Genomic DNA, 24,481 nt, shown 5'->3' on the forward strand with positions numbered 1-24,481 from the left:
CGAAAGCTGAATTCGAAAAAGGAACCCTCATGGTGCTGGCACGGCCACTCGAGCATTTGAGCCACGCCGCCGACAATTTTTCACTAAATCCCAAAAATTCACTTTCTGATTATTGAACTGGAAAATGTGTTTTCCATTTGACTGGTGTCTTGTAATATATTATAGTACTTTAAATATTTCAACGTACTGGCATTGGTAACGATGCAACAGCAGATTAAGACTGAGTGTACCGGGCAATGTCTTTGTTAGGTCTTTGTTGCCATACGCTTCAGAGAAGTGTACCCGGTCTTGTCTCGGGCACCGCAGACCCTTGTTGGTAAGGACGGGTATTGCAATGTCAGAGTACTCCTGGCTGGAGGTGCAGTGCTGCTTGATGAAAACCAAGTAACTGACAACCACAGCTTCTGGCTTTGACTGTGATCACAGGAGAAAAATAACAGAGTGAGAGAAAGGAACAGGGTCTGATAATGAGTTTATGACAGTACATTTTGCCAAGGAGAGAAAAACTTATTTTGCTGTGTTATTCTTTGATCACATATAGCAGATAAGAACAGGTGACGCACAGCTGATGCAGCATACAATATCCAGTATGTACCTTCCATTTTTCGTTTTGTAGTGTTGGGTAGATGTGCTGCTTAAGCAACTCTTTTGGTTCAAACTGATGAACTCCCAGGCTTCGGAGCAGCTCCCGCACCTGATGACTTTCTAAAGGTTCCACACAGCTCAGAAGAGACGGATGAATGACGTTTATATCTTTGTAAAGGTTGAACAAATATCCTGAATGTTGAAAAGATCATTTTGGAGAAAAAGATTAGGGCAGAGTCATTTCTTTTAAAACCCAACAAATCTACTATTCTAACTCAATTGAATTCAGTATGTAATATAAAGGACCATTTACGTCTTCCACATATAAATGAAGTAAGCGTGGAGTCGTGGAATCTTCAGATGTTATCAACAACTTCCCTCCCTGTGCAGTATTAAAAATCTTGCATGAAATGGAGATGGCTTCTCAAATCCTTTCCCCACAATTTTGTGTGCAACACACTTAAATAAAGCAGTAGTAGCAAGGACCGACGCTCACTGCTTCGTCCGTCCTTGTTGTCCCTTAAATGTGTCTAACAGTCATTTTTCCATTTTGTTTTAAAAAGCAGTTACCTTTGACATATTTTGTAATAAATATTATCTGAACCAGGCAATTGATACAAATCTAGTACTAATATATTATTCATCAATCAATTAAAATCAAAGGGCTTTAAAAATTCACAACATCCCCTATATAAACCCACATACGGGCAAGGAAAAACTCAAAAGACCCCAACTGGGGAAAAAGAAGACACCTCGAGAAGGGATCTGGATTTACTTAGCTCTTCCAGGGTGATGGGCTACAATGGATGTAGAGTGGGTACAGTTATTATAAATTAACAGATAATGTGGGAGTCCAGCCCACGAGAAAGCCAACAATAATAATAATGGAACATTCCCAACTCAGTAAGTTAGTTAGTAATGTAGACATTCTGTTCACGGTGAAAATTAAACATAAGCAACAGAAGGAAACAGTACCTCCTGTCCACCTTATTATTTCTGTGTCCTATCCAAGACCACACCTAATCTGCCTACAAGCCTCACATCCGGGGCCTGTTACATGTTCTTAGTGGCCTTGTGGTTAGAGTGTCCGCCCTGAGATCGGTAGGTCGTAAGTTCAAACCCCGGCCAAGTTATAACAAAGACTAGAAAAATGGGACCCAAAACCTCCCTGCTTGGCACTCAGCTTAAAGGGTTGGAATTGGGGGTTAAATCATCAAAACGATTCCTGAGCATGGCCACCGCTGCTACTCACTGCTCCCCTCACCTCTCAGGTGGTGGAACAAAAGGATGGGTCGAATGCAGATGGTAATTTCACCTACTGTGAGTGTGACTATCAGTGGTACTTTCTATCTGCTAGTAATTTTACTCACGGGACTCTGGTGCAGCCGTGTTATTTCACTTGCATGCTTTTATTCTGACATTACCATGCATGGTAGATGTCGCCGACCAGTCGATCTTTATGATGTTTCCTGGTGGATACCGAAAATATTAAGTAAAATACATTTATTATTATGACCAACAGACCTCTCCCGTCCAAAGGCAAAATACCTAGTAACTCACTTCAAGCTGATTTTGAGAAAACAAAGGAAAACCAATCTATCTTGATGCTGTCTTACAAAGATCTACAAAGTCATCAAACGTATAGATGTTTTCTTGAGCTTTCATTTTCTTGTCGATTGAGCCATGGATTGAATCTGCTCTCATGATGTGCCCTTTCTCCAGATATTTTATCACAATCTCGGGTGGGCCCCATTCTGCGTTTGCACATTGGGCAAGAGCCGTGTACAGCGTCCAGTTTTTATTTTGACCTCCACAGTTATCTGCCCAAAAGAGTATGCAAGGGGAAGAATCAAGAACAATACATTTAATGAAGGTGCTTGCAACGTCCTGGGCCAATCTTCCAAATATCCCCTCGTGCCATGATATCACATAATCAGGTTGACCGTCGGCCCCCATTCGTGCAAATGTCTCATTAAAGACAATAAGAAACAAAGAAGCTCCGATTGGTCCCTTGAGATACTAGGTTTTTCTGTTGTATCTACGTGGTTATGTGGTAGTTGCTAGGTTCTGCCATGCGCGTAACAGCTTATTTACGGAACAAATTACAATATCGCATACACTAATGTAAAGCATATCACCTAGGAAGTCCAAAATTATCATCAGCTCAGTTTTGACCAAAATTGAGTTACTGGGTTTTGCCTTTGGACGGGAGACCTGCCAACAGCGCGAAGGCTGACTGTAGCAACGCATCAACTATCTCCATCCATAACAACATTCTTTCTCCCCACTCAATCCCCGTCCCTCACCCACGACGAGACGCTAACAAACCAAACAGAATCATGATTGAATAGAGAGCCCTCTGCGGCTTGTAACAACATATTTGTGATTAGCCACTGGCACACTGCAGAAACAAAATAAAAAACAAAAAAAATGCAGCAAACAAAAATAAATTCCCCTTCCCTAGTTTATGACATAAACTTGATGTGGAAACTTATTGGAAATTTGATCAGGTATGCTTTAAAGACATTATGGGGACATTACACAACAACCGTTGGTGGCCTACATTTCAAGACTGCACTCAGTCTCTGTCCTGCTGAATATTTTAAAAGTTTACAGTGATTCACTCTGTGGTCTAACTCTTATCACACACAACTTTGTACACTTGACTTCCTCTCAAAGCCCAAGATATCAGCATGGCACAGTACACTACATTTCACTGCACTCACTGACCTGAAAATCTACTGTAACTGCACAGATATAGAATTATTAGCTGCTGATTAGTGTTACTCTTAAATATTTTGAAGGAATGGATCAAATCAACTTAGAAACCGAACTTACGTGAACTAAATGTGCATATTTCCTGTTTTGTAAGATACTGCTACTGTATGTTCTTATTTGAAAAGGCAAACCTGCTCTTCTATTAAGTTAGGAACTCATAGGAAATACACAACATAAAGTCAAAATGCATAAAAGGAGGCAATAGGATTTTCAATTCAAAATTTCACAATGATGATGGTGCACAGTTTTTACTCCATCTATTCTGTTTGAGGAAAGTGAAAAATGTCGCAGTTATTCTAAAAAAAAATTTAAGTAAAAACTAATAAATGCTATTTTACTGTCAGCAGAGACATCTCAGTAAATTGAAAATAGAAAACTGACCTGCATTCTGGGAGCTATTCCTACCCATGTTGTTGTAAGTGTTTTTACGTAATTTCGCCAAGAGGAATATGCAAAATGCATACACACGCCAGTCTGATGTCCCCATTCGTGTTTTAGTTCTTCAGAAGGGACACACGTCATGTTCCCTCTGTTAGGGTATGACGAGGAGACCGTAGGCTTTTTTATGTGACTATAGAAAGATGGGGAATTGCTGAGTCGTATATTCACTGCCTACCTCTAAATGTCAAAAGAGTGGAACGTTGTGTGTAAAGAGAAACACATGGTGAGTGCAAACAGAATTCGTGGGCAAGAAAAAAGATGGCATCCTAGCGTAAAATGAGAATGCACGTAGAGAAGCCACGCGCATGCATGAAGTTTTTAACGTGCAATTTTAGTACTGTTTTGAGGCTGTAGTATCTGTCTTTAAAGACTTAAAGGTGAACTGCACTTTTTGCTTTCATTCACAAACCTTATGAGACACAAGAACATGTATTTGTTTGCATTTTAATATGTAATAAACTGCTCCATCTAGGTGGCGAGCAATGGTGCTAATGGGAATAATCCATTTTGCCTCTCAAAAATGCATCCAAAAACCGCCAACTTTACTCCATTTACAATTTGTGACCTGAATATTGACCAAGTATTAGCAACATTGCTATTTTCAGCGTTTACCGAGACAAACGACTTTTAGCGGTGCCATGATCACAGAGAACTTACTAATTTGTGCAGCTGCACTGTTGACAAACTGAGCATCATGGTTGCGTCTGAGTTGGTAAAAGTTAATTCCAGATTATAAATAATGCCTCTCACCCGTATAGTAAACGGTTGTGGCCATAAACCGAGAAGTTGGTCATCTGTGACATTCAAGTTAGACCCTGAAATGGCATGAAAGGCACAAAAAGACGCTGGTTTGCGGCACCGGGTTTTTATTTTTTACTTTGTGAGGATTATAATTAATTCTTCATCTAAACGACAATATATAAACATCCCATCAGCTGGCATCCTAGTAAGAGCAGACATTGTAAAGTAAGGGATTATTTTATTATGTTTGTTAGCTTTCATAAAGTCTGTCAAGATAAAGTCTGTCATGATTAGTAGTAGTTGTTAAAAGAAAAAGTGAACAATTTGATGCGTTTTTGTGAAATCAATGCTTTAAATGGGCAAACTACGTAAATACTATGTCATTATAAATGTGCCTGTTACTACATTACATATATCCTGCATGTATATAAAACCTTGATTCAGATGTTTGAATGTTTTTATAGCGCTTTATAGGATGAAGAGAACGACTCCAATATATATCCATTGTCATCTTATTTTTATACACTCGTTAGAATGCATAAAAAAAGAATGGCATAGGTGTATTTATCTCACAAAAGGATTTTGAATAATAGATACAATTCCCAAAAAGTGCAGTTCAATTTTAACACATAATATTTTACAGTATCATAGAGCAATTGAATTTTTCAACCAAGTGTTTAACAAAGGCACAAAGAAAAATGCACCTTTTCGTCCTGCCAACCTGTTACTGGGCATCCCGTTGATTTTTACACATGATATCTCTTGGGCTAAGTACCACTGGCGTGTAGTTCGGCTAGCTTCCATTTTGTTTTGAGAGTTTGGCCGTCATTTTGACATTTGGACGGAATTTTCTTTTTTCACTTGTTTTTGTGTTAATCTGTTAATGTAATTTCTGCATTTTAATTTACTTTAATAGTGTTTAATTGGGGTGTGCATTTCAAGCGTAAATGGCAATCTGATATGAATCTCTAGATACGTGGGATACGATACAATTAATTAACAATATATATTGAAATATTACCAGTCCATGCGATACGATTTGATGCGATTCGAAGAGGTTGGAATCTTTGCATGGTGAAAAAAAATAAATATGCATCATGTATCAGCTAAAAACAACGCCACTGACAGAACAGGCAGTTTGTGTATTAATTATAAACAAATATTACACAACTTCAACTTTAGTGCATTGCTATCCATAAACTTTACAAAAAGAAGATGTAAAAAAAAAAAACCTTTGGAAAAGCCTTTTTGTTTTTCTCTTGTTTTCTCAGGTAGCAACAGTTAAATCCAGAGAAAAGCGAGCTCTGCATCAAGTAGAGGTTTTATACCACACAAGTGCAAGGTACAATTAAGTGCCACAAAGTAAACTAAACATCAGTTGATTGTAGAAGCTCAAATACTTTTCAAAGACCTAGCTATAGCTGCACAGTAACCAACTTTATCTTTAGCACAATGAACAGTCTAGTAAATGCTGAGATCATCTCTAAGAGTTGTGGCTACATTGGGGCTAGTAGTCTTTCAAATCTGTGTCCTTGTCTTGCCAATTGGTAGCGTTGGCATCCCGAGCTCCCTCATCGCCTGCTTGAGTGTCTTCATACCGTCACAACAGATGGGTGCTCAGATTAGTCGTGCTGCGGCTACTGTATCGCTGCTTTCCAAACATTACAAATGGCCATACATTTATCCAACTGACTTTTTTTTTTTTTAAATGTTCAAACATTTACTACACTTTAGATTTTAGATTTGGGGATGCATTGTTAATAAACTCTTTTGGTGCTGTCTGCCATGTTTCTCTGTCATTGTCAGTCGCAAACATGAGCATTACTCTCTTATGACGTCACCCCAAAAGGCTCGCAAGATTAGACCGGCCTTACTAGATATAGATTGATCTAGAGGCTCGCCAAACAAAGTATTCATAATTCTTAAGTTAAAATCGTTTTTGATTTGTAACAAATCATTTTTACATCCTAGTGTTTCTATTTTTGGTTTTGGGTAATTTTTTCTGTTTTGAGCATTTGAACGATAATGCACTTTTTTCCCTCTCAGCAAACCGTACTTCACAGCTGCAAAGCAGAGACATAAAAAGGCGTAGTTGTAGAGGACTAAAATGTATCCCACTCGACATCCTCCAACTGCTTTTGATATAATATCTACACTACTACATTAGTTAGTTGTAAAACAAGGCAACCATGTTACACATATGAAGTTATTAACAATTCCTGATAACTATTTAAGTGAGGTACATTTACAACATTTTGATTACTCTGGCTTTTGCTTAAATTTATCTTCTTTCATACTTCATACATTACCCAATAATTGGCAAAGTGTAAATGGTCACTTTTGTGCAACATCCTTGATGGAAATGATCACAACATGCATTGTATCATGGCTATATCATCAGACCTTGAAATCCTGTAACTTTGTTATGATGAAGACAATAATTACCAGATTGGACATCAGCTTTCTTTTTCTTGGTTTGGCTTTCTTCTTTTGGAAAGAATATACCGTCCCGATCTAGTGCCACCACACGTCCATCAGCCAGAGGAAATATGGGTAGACTCCTTAGAGTCTGCAAAATGTCATCTCCTTCTCCATAACCGTGCTCCAAAGCTCTAAAGTTGCAAACAAGAAGTCTGGCCAACTGAAGCAGGCCAGCATCTGAAGAAGAATTAATCACATATTAGTTTCAACCTTCAGTTTATTCTGTTGCATTGATAGATGGATGGATGGTTTTATCAATTTCTAAGTGAAAATATGAAATTATTACATTATACATTTTTATTTAATACAATATCATAAACTGGTATAGGGGTTACAAATTAAAATGAGCAACTATGCTGAAATCTGTCTCATTTAGTCTGTAAAGAAAACATTTCATTAATGTGCATTGTCCTGAATAAACCAAATAAATACATGCTGTATCATTGATAAAATGCAAATGCGGGAAATGTACTGTAAGTTAGTGTTGGCAAGGAGAACCTGCCCATGTAGCCCAGGTGGTGTATACATCCAAACGATTTCGTGTGATACATATTCCACACATATCACACAAAATAAGTGCTTAACTACGATTATCCCTATTATGCATTAAGTGATTAGTTAACTTTAATATCTCTTGTATGTGTATTATCTCAATCAAATCTCAAAACCACCAATAATTAGTTTTTGTAAATAAAATACATTCAAGTTACAGCAAGTTTTGTGTTGTTATTATTGGCTGATTTTAAAAGGTTTTTTTTCTTTGTGCTTCTTGCTGTTTTCCGAATTTTTGTTGATGCTTCTTTTTTTTGTAATGTCCCTAGGGCCAATGACGAAAGAGACAAAGGGCCACAGATGGCTCCTGTGCCGCACTTTGAGCAGCCCTGCTGTAGTATCTAACTGTTCATGGCCACTATAATCTTAGTACTGTAGTATATTTGTTCATCCTATGGTCACATATGGGACGCGGGTGTCATGGTTGTCTTACATCAGCGCCACAAGTAGTAAAATCAGCTGTTCACCTGGTGTTTTTTTCCTGTGTGATAAAGAGGGGATAAACAGGGTAGTCCTTCAATGTTTAATGTTGTATGCACAATAAATCAACACAAAATCTGTACTTAAGCGTAACGTTCACAGACTAGCTTGTTACACCTTCTCCTCGCAGGCAAGTGTTCATGGTTGTGGCTGAGGGGGTTGTTTTACGTTGGATGCGAGAAATGTTGGATACATTGCTCAACAAGTGGGTGTAGTGTGCGGCCATGCTATGGTGCCCGGAGGTTGGGCCGCGGTCTCAAGAGGGTGAGGCATGTGGGCGTGTTCAGGGATTAAAATGCATACCTTTTGGCAGGTTTGTTAGTCACTCTCGGTGCGGGTGTCACTGATGTCATATTAATACAATGTTTTTTTTCAAATATTCTCGACAGCGAGGATCCCAAAGATCGACTGGTCAATCATGATCGACGGGTTGGCGAACCCACAAGTACTGTATGTATGATTTGTGCTGATTTCGAATCGGATTGATATTGGTATCGGCCAATACTGACGACTGCTAGATTGGAATTGTATGGGAAGTAAAAAAGTTGTTCATGGCTCCTAACACAAGTGCCCCATCCACTCACCAGTGTGGATACAGTGTTCTCTCATCAGCTCCTTGGCCATCGCTGTGGTTACCATGGTAACATCAGAGCCTCTCAGGTTTCGAACCCCCAGGTGGGCAAGAAGGGAGGTAGGGGGAGCAGGTCTTAGACTGGGATGTAGATATGACAGCGACAGATGCTTTTCCAGTTCCTCCTGGCTAATCACGTTGCGTATCACAGGATCTTTACAGACCGCAACTTGGGATGGAAGCTTAAACACAACCTGACCACCTGGAACGCAAGGAAGTCAGTGATTGGATTGTGTTTATATTTAGACCCATAACTGAAAATGCATCTGCCACTAGAGCCTGCCTTAAGCTTGGGAGACATTGATAAGTTAATCAATAAGCGATGTGTAGCTGCGCGTGACAAATGTAATGTATTTTTCTGCTGCGCATTCTGTAACTTTTTAAGCATGTCTAATATTTACAGACCAAAATTAAATTTCTAATAAATGTATGGTGGCTTGTTTGTAACCACAAAACATTGTGACATAAATTGATTTTACACTCTAGGTCTATGTAGGCTCAATCAGGTGTGGATAATACCTGAGGTCAGTGTAGGCAGGAACGCTTTGCCCTTAAGCAACTGGATAATCTGACTGGCAACAGGTTTAAAGAAATCCAACAACTCATCAGGTAGGGGGATAAACTGCAGGAACTGGCAGAGACCCATAAGTCCTGTGAACTCTGGGTGATCCTGGAAGGAGAATTCAATGAGAATCAGAATCAGTTTTATTTGCCATGTAGTTCAGACAAGCTTTTTGACATGGGTCTACATAAGATGTTCATATCATGTGATCTTATAGACGGTAAGTTCAACAAAAAATGCTTTGAAAATTTTGCGGATGCTCCCTTACAATGAAGACTTGCATGGCCTGAAGGAAAAGTTGTGGTATCTCAGATCGGAGCCACTGGTTCCATGAGCTGTCCCTGTCAACATCCTCTCGAGAAGAAGGGATGTCAAAATCAGCTGGATGAAAGAATAATACATGTGTTTACTTAGATTCCACGATTGGCTCTCTCATGTGTCACTCACACCGGCGCCGGATGCGAAGAAACAGGCTCTGCTAAAACTAAAATGTGAAATTTTTATTCAAAAGGTTGGAAATGATGATGTGTTCCCACAAGTACAAGTTTAACAAAAAAATGTGCACAGAGGCAAAGTTTAACTGACCATAATGTTTGATATTGCAAAATCTACAATGCATTATAGAAGTTTTTTCACTATCCAGCAAAGTGGGGGCTAGCGGAACAGGACTTTGGGGCAATGTAGATAAAAACCGTTTCCTTCTCTGTCACTGTGATGTAACTAACTATTTGGAAAATATTAATCAAAGTAAATCAAAACGATATATAACTAATGCCTTGCAGCTCTGTGAGCCTTTTATTCCAACTGTGAAGCTGACTATATTGCTTCTTTGACTAATGACAATGACCACACTGAACTGGTGGAAAAGTTAATTAATGCATTGATAAATTTGTGCTATTATCTGTATCGTTCCCTTAAATGTTCTCAACTTTTTCAAATGACACGTTCATGGCCCAAATGTTTTGCTTCGTTACACAATGTCCCCGCTGGTTGCAGAGACAGCCCAATTGGTGTGAGAGCATAATGACGCAGCTGAAGACACAGTTTTTGAAATTGCGGCAAAAATAAAGACATTAAACTGCCTACATGTTTTGAATCATTATTGCCAATCGAGTAAAACCAGATTTATGACAACTATTTTTTTAGGTTGTGTGATGACATTTCCCATCTATTTGTAAGCGCTTTTGGCAAAGAAATATACCTGCTTTGAAAGGAAAAGTCAAGCGGCGAATGAAACATCACACCACCTTACTACATTCGGGAAAAAAAGTTTGTTATCAATCAATCTAAGCATGAACTGCTATTTGTTTGCAGAAAGAGTGGTAGAAAGATGAGACAACAGTTCTGTCAACTGATCAAATGACGCACACAAAGGTCTGACTTTTAACATGGATAACATGGATAGATGGCAACTAGTTAGCCTTGTGGACATACCACCAGTAATTGTGTGGGCTTGAAAAAATTATTCGGCAGGCCAAATATGGGGGCCCCTCGGAAAAGTATTACGGTTTGCAAAAAAAAGATTGCATTGATTTAATTTAATTAAAGCAAATTGTTTCGCAAAATCCATAATGCTTACTCAATTAGACATGACTAGTTGCGAATACTGAAATAGTATTTAGTTGCAGCCTTAGTAAAAAAGAAAAAGCTCTTGTCAATTACTGTATAAATCCCTGCTCTAATTGTGTTGATTTGATTTTGATTCAAAATTGGACTTTTGTCTTCTTAGCACAACCCAGGCCACAATCATGAGTGCTCACCCCCACTTTAAAACCCCACTTAAAAACTTTCAGTTTTGGTTGATATTGGCGGTGCCGGTAGACCAAAGTGATAATGTTTTGCCAGAAGGAAGACCACGTTTCCCATGAGGACTAGAGCATATAGCATCAAACTGGCACGATAATACCGTAATGATTCAGTGTCACTGATCTTTCCACAGAAAGAAACTAATTATTTTACTAAAATTTTATATTTGCGTTTTGCAGTCATAGCATTGTTTTTTTTTTTACACAGTACTTTTGAGTTTGTTGCGTGGCTGATCGAGAACTGCAAACTATCAAGCTGGTGGCTATTTATTGCTACCATACAGAGGTTCGATAGCTAACGTTAACATTATCATTTTGCTCTGAGCATCGAAAATTCGGGTTTAACAGGAACGGAGCCACAGCAGCATCAGCCAAAAATCCCTCCTCATCTTTGAGCTCACGCCAGCGAGTGAAATTTTGACGCTTGACTGTTCTTTTATCCAGGTAGCCTCCCTTTTTCTTTTTTGTCTCCTCAAAAAAAACTTTTTTTTTTATTTGGTTGTTTTGTAGCTGTAATTGCACATAAATATTCTTCTTCTTATTTAGTTCGCATCAACAAATTTGATTAGTGCCAGTGAGAGCGACACAGACCCCCTTAGGCCATTACAGAGATGTCATTCAACCAGTTGAATGACACTTTTATGAACATATTTTATGAAGGTTGAAAAGTTACTTAGTGTTGCTTTAAGAGAAGAAGAATATGGTGATGGGTCTAAGCTCTTCTTTTGTTATTTTATACAACCACACACACCCTCCTTATGCTAATATATATTTAAATTGTACTCGTGAATTTGAAAAAGCTTTAAATTTTTTTGCCACCTAGTTTTGAGGGACACATCCTACGAGCTAAGTACCGTAAATGCAGTTCCTAGGGAGTGGATGTACATTGTACATTTACCAGCTAGTTCCAAAATGTGGTGCTTAGCAAGAAGAGTTTGTTTGTAAATATCTGCAGCTGTGATACTTCTTACACATCACACAATCAATTGATACATAATTATTCATATCGTCCCAAATCAACAAAATCAAACCTTGAACGATGAAACGGAAGCCAAAGCTGCGAAGAGGCAGGTAGGCGAACACAGGCTGTTTTTGTGGCTGGCCTATGATGTCACTTCCTAAATTATTGGTCGCAAGTTGGAAGGCGAGAGCAAGCTCCGTCGATTCAACATTCTCTTTGATCTGCAGAGAAAAAAAATGCTTCAAGAAATGTACGAGTGTCTGCGCGTGCTTTTGTTCTGCTTTTTAAAACAGAGGATGTCTGTGCACAGAAAAACTGAGTAGCATGTGTGAGAAGTGTGTGCATCACCACCTTGGGCTTCAGTGTGGTTTTGACCACTAGCCAGCGGTCAGTGCAATTTGAGTGCTCCACCTCGAGCACATTATGAGTTAGGTCTTTACGGGTCATTGTTACAAGGTGGTTCTCTGCCTGTAAGATGTCAGAGAGATGTAGACAGTATAAATATTCTCAATGATTGCTTGTTCATTTGCACATTAAAGGATTTCAAAATGTGACAATTTCGGAGCTACCTTGTTGTAGATAGTGATTGAGCGCAGGCGGTGTAGAAACAGCAGCAGGGAAGGGTGAACGTCATGGAACAAGTTTCGAGTTTGATGGCTTTCGGAGCGCAGAGGAAGGCAGATCTTAGTGTTCCAGCTGGTAAGAGAAAAAATGTGTAGATTTTATCAACTGTGCAAAAGGCTGTAACAAAACTGCATTGAATTGCATTTATTCAATTCAAACCTTTGTTGAAATTTGTCATTTAACAGTGTGTCCAAAGGCCTCTCATCATTGGTCCAATGCGGAAGAATGTATCCTATGGGCCCGCAGGTCTTGTCAAAAAATAAGTGGAAACCATTGGAGTGAATCTCTGGACGGTCTGTGACCTTGAATACTGACTTGAAACCAATGCCTTTTTGTCCTACAGAGATCAAATAGACAGTCTCATAAATAAGTCATATGATAAATGCTTCTGGCTTGTCAATCAGTGTATTTCAGCCAATCAGAGTGGAAGGAATTCAAGTGCCCTCCTACTACAACTAACTTGGTATACTGTCCCACAAACACTTTGGCGTGAGCATTGAGACAAACACTAAAAATCAGTAGAATGGCCATTTATTCCGGAAAAAAATGTTTCTTAGTCAGAGCGGTACAGAGGCTTTTTCATTAGTAGCATCAGTGCTACTAAATGAAAAAAAATTAGTAGCACAGAAAAAAATTAGGAGCAATATGAAATGTCTTAACTATCACAAATTCATTATTAATACTCAAACAAGGTACAGATGTGCACTCATACATTGCCATCATAAGGCCTACTTTTACGCTCAAACACAAAACATCCCTAAACTGTCCTAGCGCAGCCGCCAACACAAGTATAGGGCAAACTTGTATCCCAATATAATTGGGCCTATGAACTAACCCATAAATGGAATTATCCGTTGAATCTAAAAATCACCACCATGCCTTGTTTTGAAATTTTCTGAACTGATGGGGATCCCAAATACACACAAACGGGTAACAACAAGTCAGAAAAATAGATTTTGCATAATAGGATGCTGATTTAAAAGGTATTTTGAGATTACAAAAAAAAGCCTTGAAAATAATAGAAGAAAAGTCAAATATAATCTCCAATCAAAAACATGCAGCTAAAAAAAACTACAAAAAAACAAAATGTGAAATTAAGTGCCCTGGTTCAAGATGACATTTTTAAACAGCAGCAACATGAAAATAATTGACTTTTAAACAATGGTGTTTTCATAGGAAAACATTACGGTATTATAGAACATACACACAAAGATTTTACCCAGGAAAACCAATCTGCAAACTGCATCATGATGCTGTGTAACTGGCTGTGTTCTGAAAATTGCTTTTGAAATATAATTATAGTTACTCATTACTTTACCAAAAAACTAATTGAAATACTAACAAAATTACTCTTTAATAAATGTGCTTAATTACTAGGGACAGCAATTAATGAGTTACTTAAAAAAACAAACTATCTGGCATATTGCAGTTGAGAAAAGTTTTATATAAGGGCAGTGTGTGTCTGTGTGTGCTTTTAAAAGGCGGTGCCTGTTGCCGAGCAACATCAGCAAATCCACGCTCAGTCTAATGCTGCATTCCATTTACCTCGGAAGTTGGAAGTCGTAGCTGGGAAGGATGTCACAGCCGAGTTGTGAGCGTTCCAGCTACAAGGGCAGAAATCAAGATGACCATATCCAAGAAAGTTTTTTTGCGCTTCCCAGTAGAAATGGAACGCACCATCAGAGGCATTTTAGCTTAAGCTGTTATTGTTAGCTTAGCAGGATAACAGCGGAAGTTTTTCGGCTCTAACGACAACTATTTTGAATCTTTCACTGGTTTGTTTTACCTCTGCTTAATAAATTGATTTAATGTGCTTCCACGGCTGTATGTTCTTGTCAACAAACAATGTATTGTTTGAATGGCAAGTTTGTCACTAGAATCATTGATTTGTTGTTCAATATTCCCTCCGACAGTGCAGTTTGTGTACCGGTACATTGTTTTTTTACTGACCAGTTCCTCCAACTAAGACTTTGTTGCTTCCGTGTTGGAAGACTGAGTGTGTGAGCTAGAGGATCCAGCACCGCTCCCCTCTCTGCATGGCACAGGAGGGAGGGATACACACAGCTCCCAGAGTCAGCGCACAGCATAGTGACACATCTGCATCAATCACTTGTCCATTTGATTATGGTTATGGTTGAAGTTTAATTCAAACATGCTATACAAATGGGCAAATATTGTACTCTAGTTTGATCAAATTTGGATGGATTTATTTTAGGAGTAAAATGCCAATTAAAGGGTTCAAATCTGTAGTCGCACATTTGCTTTTTTTTTTTTTCAATACTTGGACAACCTATTTTTAGTCGCAAATACTGTACAGCCCTGTAAGGTGTGCATGGGGCACTTGTAATGCGGATATATGATACCGGAGGGATTGAAAGGACCAAGACTCATCACATTTCCAAAACCGAAAACGAACTATGAGAAATGTCTTTTTTGGATCAAAGCTTGTGGCAGACCGCATTTTCAGCTGAACGTGAAGGACATCAACAAGCACAATGCTGTTTATTCAGTAATTTTAAAGGGGACTCTATAAATGAATTTAGTGTTTTATGACTTATAAATGGTGTAACAATGTTGGATACTCGTGCTGAACAATGTCAAAATGTCAACTCATAAGGTTTATGCATTTGCGAGCTTGCACGCAGTTTTAATTATTTGTTTGTTGTATTTTTTTATCGCTTCTCAAAACAATCAAGTTCCAGTTTAGTTTGCTAAAATAGCTGTAAATATTTTTTTACTTTTATCAATGTAGAAAGAATAAACTGCACAGCCACATAAGGCCCATTTTCAATTGTTTGTTTACTGTATGTTTTCATCCCTTGTTACAACAAGCCAGCATCGTGGTTAAAGCTACCCAGGGTCTATGCTGGTTTCAACTAGTCAAATTTAAGACTTTTTAAAAAACATAATGAATATAATTTAAGACCAGGGGTCTCAAACTCAATTTACCTGGGGGCCACTGGATGCAGAAACTGGGGGAGGCCGGGCCGCAAGAAAAGATTTCTTAAAAAATCTAACAATGCACTTTTTAATGAATTCACCTTCTATGAATGGCTTCCCCGCCCTAGCAACATACTTGCCATCCCCTCACGATTTTTCCGGGAGACTCCTGAATTTCAGTGCACCTTCCGACAATCTACCGGTGCAACCATTCTCCCAAATTTTTCCCAAATTTCACCCGGCCGACATTATTAAGGGCTGCCGTGACTGCACTGCCTTTAACGTCCTCTACAACAGTGGTTCTCAACCTTTTTTCAGTGATGTACCCCATGTGAACATTTTTTTAATTCAAGTACCCCCTAATCAGAGCAAAGCATTTTGGTTGAAAAAAAGAGATAAAGAAGTAAAATACAGCACTATGTCATCAGTTTCTGATTTATTAAATTGTATAACAGTGCAAAATATTGCTCATTTGTAATGGTCTTTCTTGAACTATTTGGAAAAAAAGATATAAAAATAACTAAAAAACTTGTTGAAAAATAAACAAGTGAAGAAGTGATTCAATTATCAATAAAGATTTCGACACATAGAAAGTAATCATCAACTTAAAGTGCCTTCTTTGGGGATTGTAATAGAGATCCATCTGGACTCATGAACTTAATTCTAAACATTTCTTCACAAAAAAAGAAATCTTTAACATCAATATTTATGGAACATGTCCATAAAAAGTCCAGCTGTCAACACTGAATGTTGGATTGTTGTATTATTTTTTCCAGTTTATGAACTTACATTCATATTTCATTGAGTATTATTCAATAATAATAATTTTAACGGATTTATGTATTGCTGCTATTTTTTAAAAGGTTTTAAATAAATCTCACTTGTCCCTTGGCATTCCTTCAAGCACTTCCGGGGGGTTGGCTCACCCACTTGTAGAGGACTACTGCTCCACTACATGTCATCATGCACGCTTTTATGTCTCACAACCAATGTGCAGGCTCCATAACATGTTGCGTGAGACTTGTGCAGTACAACATGTGTGGCTGCAAAACGTACTGGGTAAACAGCCATACTGGCCACACTGAGGGTGGCATGTTACAAATATGCGCCACACTGTGAACCGACATCAAACAAGAATGACCAACACATTTTGGGAGAATTTCTGCACCCTAACACAACTTAAACACACGAGAACAAATACCCAGAACACCTTGCGGCCCCACTCTCCTGGGCTACATACACCACCTCAAGACGCAAGTAGGGAGGGTGGGGGCATGGAGGGGTGGTGGTAGCGTGGGTGCGTGTATTGTAGCCCAGAAGAGTCAGGGCTGCATGGGATTCTGGGTATTTGTTCTGTTGAGTTTATTTTGTATTACAGTGCGGATGTTCTCCTGAAATGTGTTTGTCATTCTTGTTTGGAGTGGGTTCACAGTGTGGCACATTTTTGTAACAGAGTTAAAGTTTTTTTACGGCCACCCTCAGTGTGACTTGTGTAGCTGTTGACCAAATATGTCTTGCAACATCACACATGTCTACTGCTCAGCCTAAGGTGACAATCAATTTGGCTTGCACAATGTCTGTACAGAATTCAGAGGGTGTTAAGAACAGTGCCGTTACAGCACTCCATGAATAGTGATGATTGTGTAAAAATCGGCCTTGATTCTATGGGGATTCCCGTGAAAATCGAGAATGTTGAGTAGTATGCCGCTGTCAAGTTCTGTTCATAATAAACTTGCAGGCCACACATACATTAAAATGTCATATCAAAGCGCGGGCCGCAAAACAACGTCTCGCGGGCCGCATGTTTGAGACCCCTGTTTAAGACCATTTCACATCCATATGAACAAAAACGAACAAAGACAAAGGAAAATCAGAGGGCCAGAATGAATTGTAAGTGTATTAATTGATTCACCTCTCTTTCACATAGGAAAAAACTAAATGGTTAAACTAACTAAATACAGCAGAAGCCTCTCTATCGTAAACTACTTGAAATAAATTTTAGCAAACATCATAACAGCCATTTTTTAGATTTTCCATAACCATCAGAACATTAGCAATGGTAGAGGAAAGCACAACAATATATTGTCTGTGAGAGGGACTCTTAGTGTTTCTGCTAGACCTAACCAGTTAACTTTTGCAGTGTTTTTGCCGAAGTCAGAATGGAACAGATAAAAACATCTACAGTACTACGACTGTATCTACACTAAGTTGTGAAAAACACAAAGTGCAGACAGCAATTGTCTAAAATGAAAGACAGTGATTATGTTTTGCAAGCCTCAAACAGAATTTGGATGTAAATATTGTGGATAACATTCAAATTTGCTTAGCTCATTTTGTATCTGGTATGTATACATGTTACCTGTTTGTACTTTTTTGAAAACATATTGCAAATAAACAAAGACTAGCTTTTATTTAAGCATGACACGATGATATTCGCAAATCTTCTTTGCCTTTCTCACCCCACCATGTACTGAGTGTAAACACTAGACAGACAACCTCAATAGTTTTTAATGTCACTCGCTGTATAAACTTGGAAAAAAAATTAAGCATGAGAATCTGACTTGAAATTATAGGAATAAATCATAAAAATAATATAAGATATATATATATTTTTCCATAGTTTTTTTACTGCTGTGAGTACACTACTACCACAGAGATATTAGCAGTAGAATGATTTCACTAGTAAACATCTCATTTTGCTTTCCGCAATTGACGTCACTTTACCCACATAACACTCCTTTAGGGGGGTTAAGTTGATCCTTGTATAGTTGTGCTAGTGTTTGTGGCGTTTCAGCAGCTTTTGACAGACTTATCCCAGTTTCTGATTTATTACATTTTCATGCCATTCACTTTCAATGCCACGTTAACAAACGGTTCGATAAAATTTGATACTCTAACATTTAACAATATATAACAGATAAAAATACAACTAAACTTAGAATCAAAAGAAGAACATTAATTTACAGTTCTAATCATAATTAGCATTTTTTTATTCACACATTTTTGTTTTAAAGTTGAAGTTAATGTACCCATATTTCTCACAAACACACTAGGTGTGGAAAATGTTTTCTCTGCATTTGACCCATCCCCCTTGATTATCCCCTGAGAAGTGAGGAGAGCAGTGAGCAGCAGCGGTGGCTGCACCCGGGAATAATTTTTGGTGATTTAACCTCCAATTCCAACCCTTGATGCTGAGTGTCAAGCAGGGAAGTAATGGGTCCCATTTTTATAGTCTTAGGTATGACTCGGTTTGAACTCACAACCTACCGATCGCAGGGCGGACACTAACCACAAGGCCACTAAGCAGGTTAAGTTTATGGATTGCAATGCCTTGAAGTTGACAGTTATATTTGCTTATAATGCATGAACAACTGTTTTGTATGTGTTTATTTAAAAAAAATACACAACATTGTTCTGACATGATATATAATGGATTTAATTGTATTTTCACCATGCAAAGCTTACATCTGCATCTAATCATATTGCATCGAATCGTAATGTAAAGTATTGTTTGTGAATCATATCGTAACCCATGTATCGAGATTCATATCGAAATGCACACCCCTCGTACTTACCTATGTAGCCGTATTTATGTTTCCCCTTGGTGCTACGACCCACGTCACAGATGGCTCTGATGTTTGCCTCCTGGAAGCCGGTCTCATTGTTGAGAACGGTGATGCAATCCCGGTCAACCACAAAAGCCAGAGCTGGAAGAGCATCATTGTCTGATGCGTAGGAGTTGTCATCAGCATTCTGAAAAATGAGAAGTTAGAATGAGTTATGGTTGGAAATACAGCATTTAAACTATAAAACATTGTATAAACTACAGTACGGTACAAAAGCAGGTCCTCTGCTTACTTGTATTACGCTCAGGGTGGTACCCCTTAATGTAATTGAATGTGACACGCCGCCACAGCATTTTTATTACCGCCACACCTTAAAAATAAGGTTTTGTTTTTTTTACTTGAAAACAAATTAAAGTAATATAATATATTGTAGCACCTAGAGGAAATCACAAAGGCCGATGCTATTTTTAACTTTTATTACCAATCACATGATAACAAATGGCACAATTGCAACAGGTTTTATCTCCCGTGTAAACACGTTTTGTTTCGTGAGTCCGCACTTCCCCGGACAGACACAACAGAAAACAATTCCTCATTCTTCGCCAATCACCTTTCAGGCACGGACAGCGTGTTTGCAAACATGGAAAAAACTAACATCAAATCCAAACCACATGAACATAAAACATTAACATGAGCTGGTTGTTACAGTATGAATTGATATATATATATATATATATATATATATATATATATACCCTATTATTTGCCCACTATTGACAAGTGATGTACCGAAAAGTTGATCACCGAAAACCGCGCTACCGAAACCAGATGTAAACAAAACGCATGCTATTGTGACTGTCTTGAGCGTTGTCAGCATGTATGAAATCATGTGGACATAATTTTAATATATAGTGCAGACATACCCGCGGACAGCCATCTACAAAATGTGCAAATATTAAAAAGGCCATTGGAGAAAGTTAAACTCGAGCAACAGCGCCAAGCTATTGTGACGTCATGCCTCTTTAGCAGTTTGAACATGAAATATGTTGTCTTTGTAGCATATTCAACTGAAAATGGGTTGTAAAGGATCTGCAAATCATTGTATTCCGTTTATATTTACATCTAACACAATTTCCCAACTCATATGGAAACGGGGTTTGTACATAATTGTATTCTTTTGTGTGTTAATACCGATCACCTCGCCTGAATTTATCTAGAACTGAAAAAAACTTTATTGTATTTTATCGTAATATATGGCAATGAAAAATGTATTTACCTTCACGTGTATCTAAATGCAAATATACTCAAAGTATATATTTTTTTCTACAATAAGTGTGTTAATAATGCACCTGAATGAGTTCCAGAACAAAATGTGTGTCTTTGCTGTAGAGCTCTGTTGAGAGGCGATCCAAACTTCTGCCAACCATGTTCTGGTGGACCTGCATCAGCTTCTGACCTTCAGCTGTCAGTTTAACACCAATTCCGAACTCGTTTTTCCTTTTGTAATGAGGATAGAGGAAATGAATGAATTGATTACCTTTACTTCACAAAAAAAACTGTCCAATCAATAAAGAAAACAAAAAAGAGCACAAACCTTATTTCCTCAATTATGGCTCTTTTGAAATCTAATGTTTCTGATTGACTGATTGCCATCTCCACTTTATTAGAATCCAGAAGTTCTGGCTGATTGTCACCTTGGGTAAATTCAATTAGCTCCTCTTTATCCGATCCTTCCTCTGATGACTCGTTTTGCTCTGTAGTCCCTAATGGAAAATTATTATAATATTTTTTTGTTTACTTTTAAAAGCAACAGATCAACACAAAATATAATATATTGCCTGGCATTCACCTTGAGGGCTCTGGTTGACATGAGAGGAGGGATGGCTGTTCTGGTCTGTTGTGTTGTCTTCCAAATGCACATCTTCACTCATTTTCAGACTCGACAGACTGCTGCTCTCAGAGTCTAAATTAGACTGAAGTTACACATAAATAAATATTACCTCTGCCAGAGCCAGAATGGTAAAATATGACAATGATAATAACATAACAAAATAGTGTTAAATATTAATGAGGCTGTTTGCAACATTTACACAGTAGCCTAGAGGGCGGCAACTTTCCAATGTATTTTACACAGTATATCCCACCCTCTTACGGCTTCTCATACCTAATGACGGAATTACGTACGTTCTTAGCTAATAACAGCAATTAGGATAGCTAGCGTTAGCTGTCATTGAATGTATATTCTGTCATAACAACAAAATTATTGCAAATTGTTTGTTGCTTCTCTTGGATTGCTTTTGTATTTGTTCACGCACTCCCTGCACGTACGTGTTGACGTGACCGGGTGAGTGACCGCCATCAACATCAATCATTTTATTTGGGCAGGCAACATATTTTATTACATAAACTTTGTAATTGTGAAAAACAGACTATCAATGTCAAATGTGTTCTGTTAAACCACTAATGGTAACATAAACTCACCGGTGGTGTTCTTGTTTTGACCAATTAAATTTGACATATGTCATCACAATATTAAACTAGTAAAGCTTAAGGTCACAAAACGTTATCCAATTTATCAGACTTGTTTTATTCCACTACCATGAACCTTACATATCCCTAAATTATGACGCATCATATTAGTTTACAATAGTGTTTCCCAATTATTTCAAGCCCGTGGACCTGCCCATTTATGTCAAACCTCTGAAGGACCAGTAAGTACGCCAGACATAATTGTAATCCAATATAATGGTAAGCGATGTAACCATATTTTAAGTATCTACTGGAATAACTTAGGTTGAATCTTGCTTTCTTCTATTATTCTCATTGGCCTGGGAAGTCTTTAGCCCCAGCGAAGAACCTTGTTAACTTTTACCATGAGGTGAATTGAAAATTAGGTAATGTATATTATTAATAAATTAAGTAAATCAATTTTTATTTCATACAGAAATAAAAAGTATGTCTACGATTGCTGCATTCCTTCTGAACCACCCATCGTTGGAGACCCTTGGTTTACAGGCAGTATTTTCTTCTTCGGTTTTCATTACCTGTGTTTGTGCAATAGCCTGGTCAAAAGACCCAGGATATAAGCTGTCATTTTTGCACTGTGAAGGTGTCAGCCTTTTTTGGTAGTCCTTCACCCACTCTGTGATGCCCAAGAGGATGCCCAGTCGATGCAAACAGTTGATGTGCTTTGAGTTTGACTGGGCCACAGTAATCAGAACCTGCTTTGACTTGGTCTGACCCAAGACTCTGGACAAAGGCTCCAAAAACACCTAAAGGACACATGAATACATAGATGCCATTTCATCAAATACTTTGTATTGAGTTTGCTTGCATATTTAACGAGCACTACGGCAAAGACCATGTTAACGCCTAATTTGGTGGAGGTTTTATCAAAATTAGTTTTTTTAGTTTTACAGCCCTATTTAAAACAACATACATTATTGTACAAATATAATGTTCTGCTGCTATGATGTTATGCTATATATCCAACTTGTTCAACTAACAGAATTGCTCCTACTAACTGGAGATGCTAACTATTGTGGAAGAAATAAGTATTTGACCCTCTGCTGCTTTTAGGAGCTTTACAAATACATGAACATAATGTTGGATAGCTTTATTTGCTGAGAGAAATGTAAAACAAATCCAGGATAAAATATTAAACAAAAATTATGAATACATATACTGTGTATACAGTATATATACTGTATCATTCTCAAAAGAATAACCAGTGTATTCAACCTAGTATAATCGTTTCGAATATATTTGTTGTGTTTTGTGGTAAGTCATGAAATCTGTCCAATCTTACATTATGCAAATGCTTTTATTGCATAGCCTTCTGTCCAATGACAAAAATACCAGTTGTTCCCTTATCATTATATTACAATCTGTATAAATACAATCTATATAAATCTAAATGACTGCTAATAAAATAAGTAGGGCTGTAAACGGTATTGCATGTGATTAATAAAAAACATATATTGCATTATCAAAAATTAATGAAGATAAAGCAGTGTTCCTTGCACATGAAGTGATAATGTTACACGCCAGTGTGATGATAGTTAGATGTGCTCCAGTCTGCGCTCAATTTAGCTTCAAAACAAACTCTGACGGAACATTAGATATATCTGAGGCAATTAGTTGGTATAGCAGCGCCAAACTTTCTTATCATGGGCGCACATCAAGTTTAAAAAACTTAAATCTTAAAGTGAAACATGAACCTGAGGATGGTGCCGCTAGCATGAATAAGAAATGATCGGATAAGATAGACTTTTATCCATCCTACAAGTGATGCAGTGCAGGTTTTTACATACAGTAGCAGAAGTACTGAAAAACTAAAAATGTGTAAAAAATACAACCTATTGCCTACTAATACACATCAATAAAAGATAAAATTAAACAAAAAACATTAACATCTATATTGCACACCAGGAAAAAAGATCACAGTAATCACATAAGTGTGCAGAAGGAGCTACTTAGGGTATCCACAGCAAAAGACAACAACATGTTGGCTGAGCTTACCTATGTTTACTACAGATAAGTTAAACATTGCCTTTGGAGGTACAAACAAAAAAACAAAACAAAAAAGAGATCATGGCTTCTATGGAGATAAAAAAGCTTTAGTTAAGAAAGTGGTTAAACTAAAGAAGAGTAAATGCAGATGTAATAGTGTTGAAGGGTGTGTTTACGCCATTTATTGATATACTGGACATCTGTACCTAGTTTGCTACATTATTACGGGTACTCCGGCTTCCTCCCACCTCCAAAGACATGGACCTGGGAATAGGTGGATTGGCAACACTAAAATAGCCCTAGTGTGTGAATGTCCAGGGTGTACTCCGCCTTCCACCCCAAATGCAGCTGAGATAGGCACCAGCACTGCCCGGAGCCCCGAATGGGACAAGCGGTAGGAAATGGATGGATGGATTATAAAAACTTTCAAAATGTGCACTTAATTCTTAGTACCGGTATACTTAATGTTACCAAGTTTGAACAAATCAATGATTTGCAGTTCAGTAAAACATTTTAAAAAATAACATTCTCACTACAAAACTGCATTTGTATCCAAATATTGGGGTATTCACTCAAGCAATTTTTTATGCAAGTAAATAATAACCTTCAAGAGTGTGATTAATCTTATTAAAATATTACCTTGACAACCCCAAACTTATACTTAAATAATAATATGTTAAAATAGATACAATTTTTTTTTGATTCTGGTAAATAAGCACAAGAAAGTGTACAAAACTAGGTCTTGAAAAAGATTGGCCCAGCCATTTTCTAATCAGGATTCTTATAACCGGGTCGATAACCTCACTAATTAAAGCGACCGAG

The 24,481-nt window shown here is 37.8% G+C and overlaps 1 protein-coding gene across 2 annotated transcripts in view; it reads right to left on the reverse strand.

Annotated features, from left to right (window-relative positions):
* wu:fj29h11 (uncharacterized) overlaps positions 1-24,481 on the reverse strand; it is a 106,338-nt gene that overhangs the window by 38,481 nt on the left and 43,376 nt on the right. For both annotated transcript variants that reach the window (XM_061908776.1, XM_061908775.1), the window contains exons 16-30: positions 22,192-22,419; positions 20,997-21,120; positions 20,742-20,910; positions 20,497-20,644; positions 19,157-19,334; positions 12,801-12,978; positions 12,587-12,713; positions 12,369-12,485; positions 12,088-12,238; positions 9,520-9,632; positions 9,209-9,359; positions 8,643-8,891; positions 6,991-7,203; positions 596-777; positions 231-414 (exon numbers count right to left, since the gene is read on the reverse strand). In XM_061908776.1, coding sequence (XP_061764760.1) covers positions 231-414; positions 596-777; positions 6,991-7,203; positions 8,643-8,891; positions 9,209-9,359; positions 9,520-9,632; positions 12,088-12,238; positions 12,369-12,485; positions 12,587-12,713; positions 12,801-12,978; positions 19,157-19,334; positions 20,497-20,644; positions 20,742-20,910; positions 20,997-21,120; positions 22,192-22,419 — 2,512 coding nt within the window. The remainder of the gene's footprint in view (positions 1-230; positions 415-595; positions 778-6,990; positions 7,204-8,642; positions 8,892-9,208; positions 9,360-9,519; positions 9,633-12,087; positions 12,239-12,368; positions 12,486-12,586; positions 12,714-12,800; positions 12,979-19,156; positions 19,335-20,496; positions 20,645-20,741; positions 20,911-20,996; positions 21,121-22,191; positions 22,420-24,481) is intronic.

Source organism: Nerophis ophidion, linkage group LG08 (genome assembly GCF_033978795.1).
Source record: "Nerophis ophidion isolate RoL-2023_Sa linkage group LG08, RoL_Noph_v1.0, whole genome shotgun sequence".
Taxonomy (NCBI): domain Eukaryota; kingdom Metazoa; phylum Chordata; class Actinopteri; order Syngnathiformes; family Syngnathidae; genus Nerophis; species Nerophis ophidion.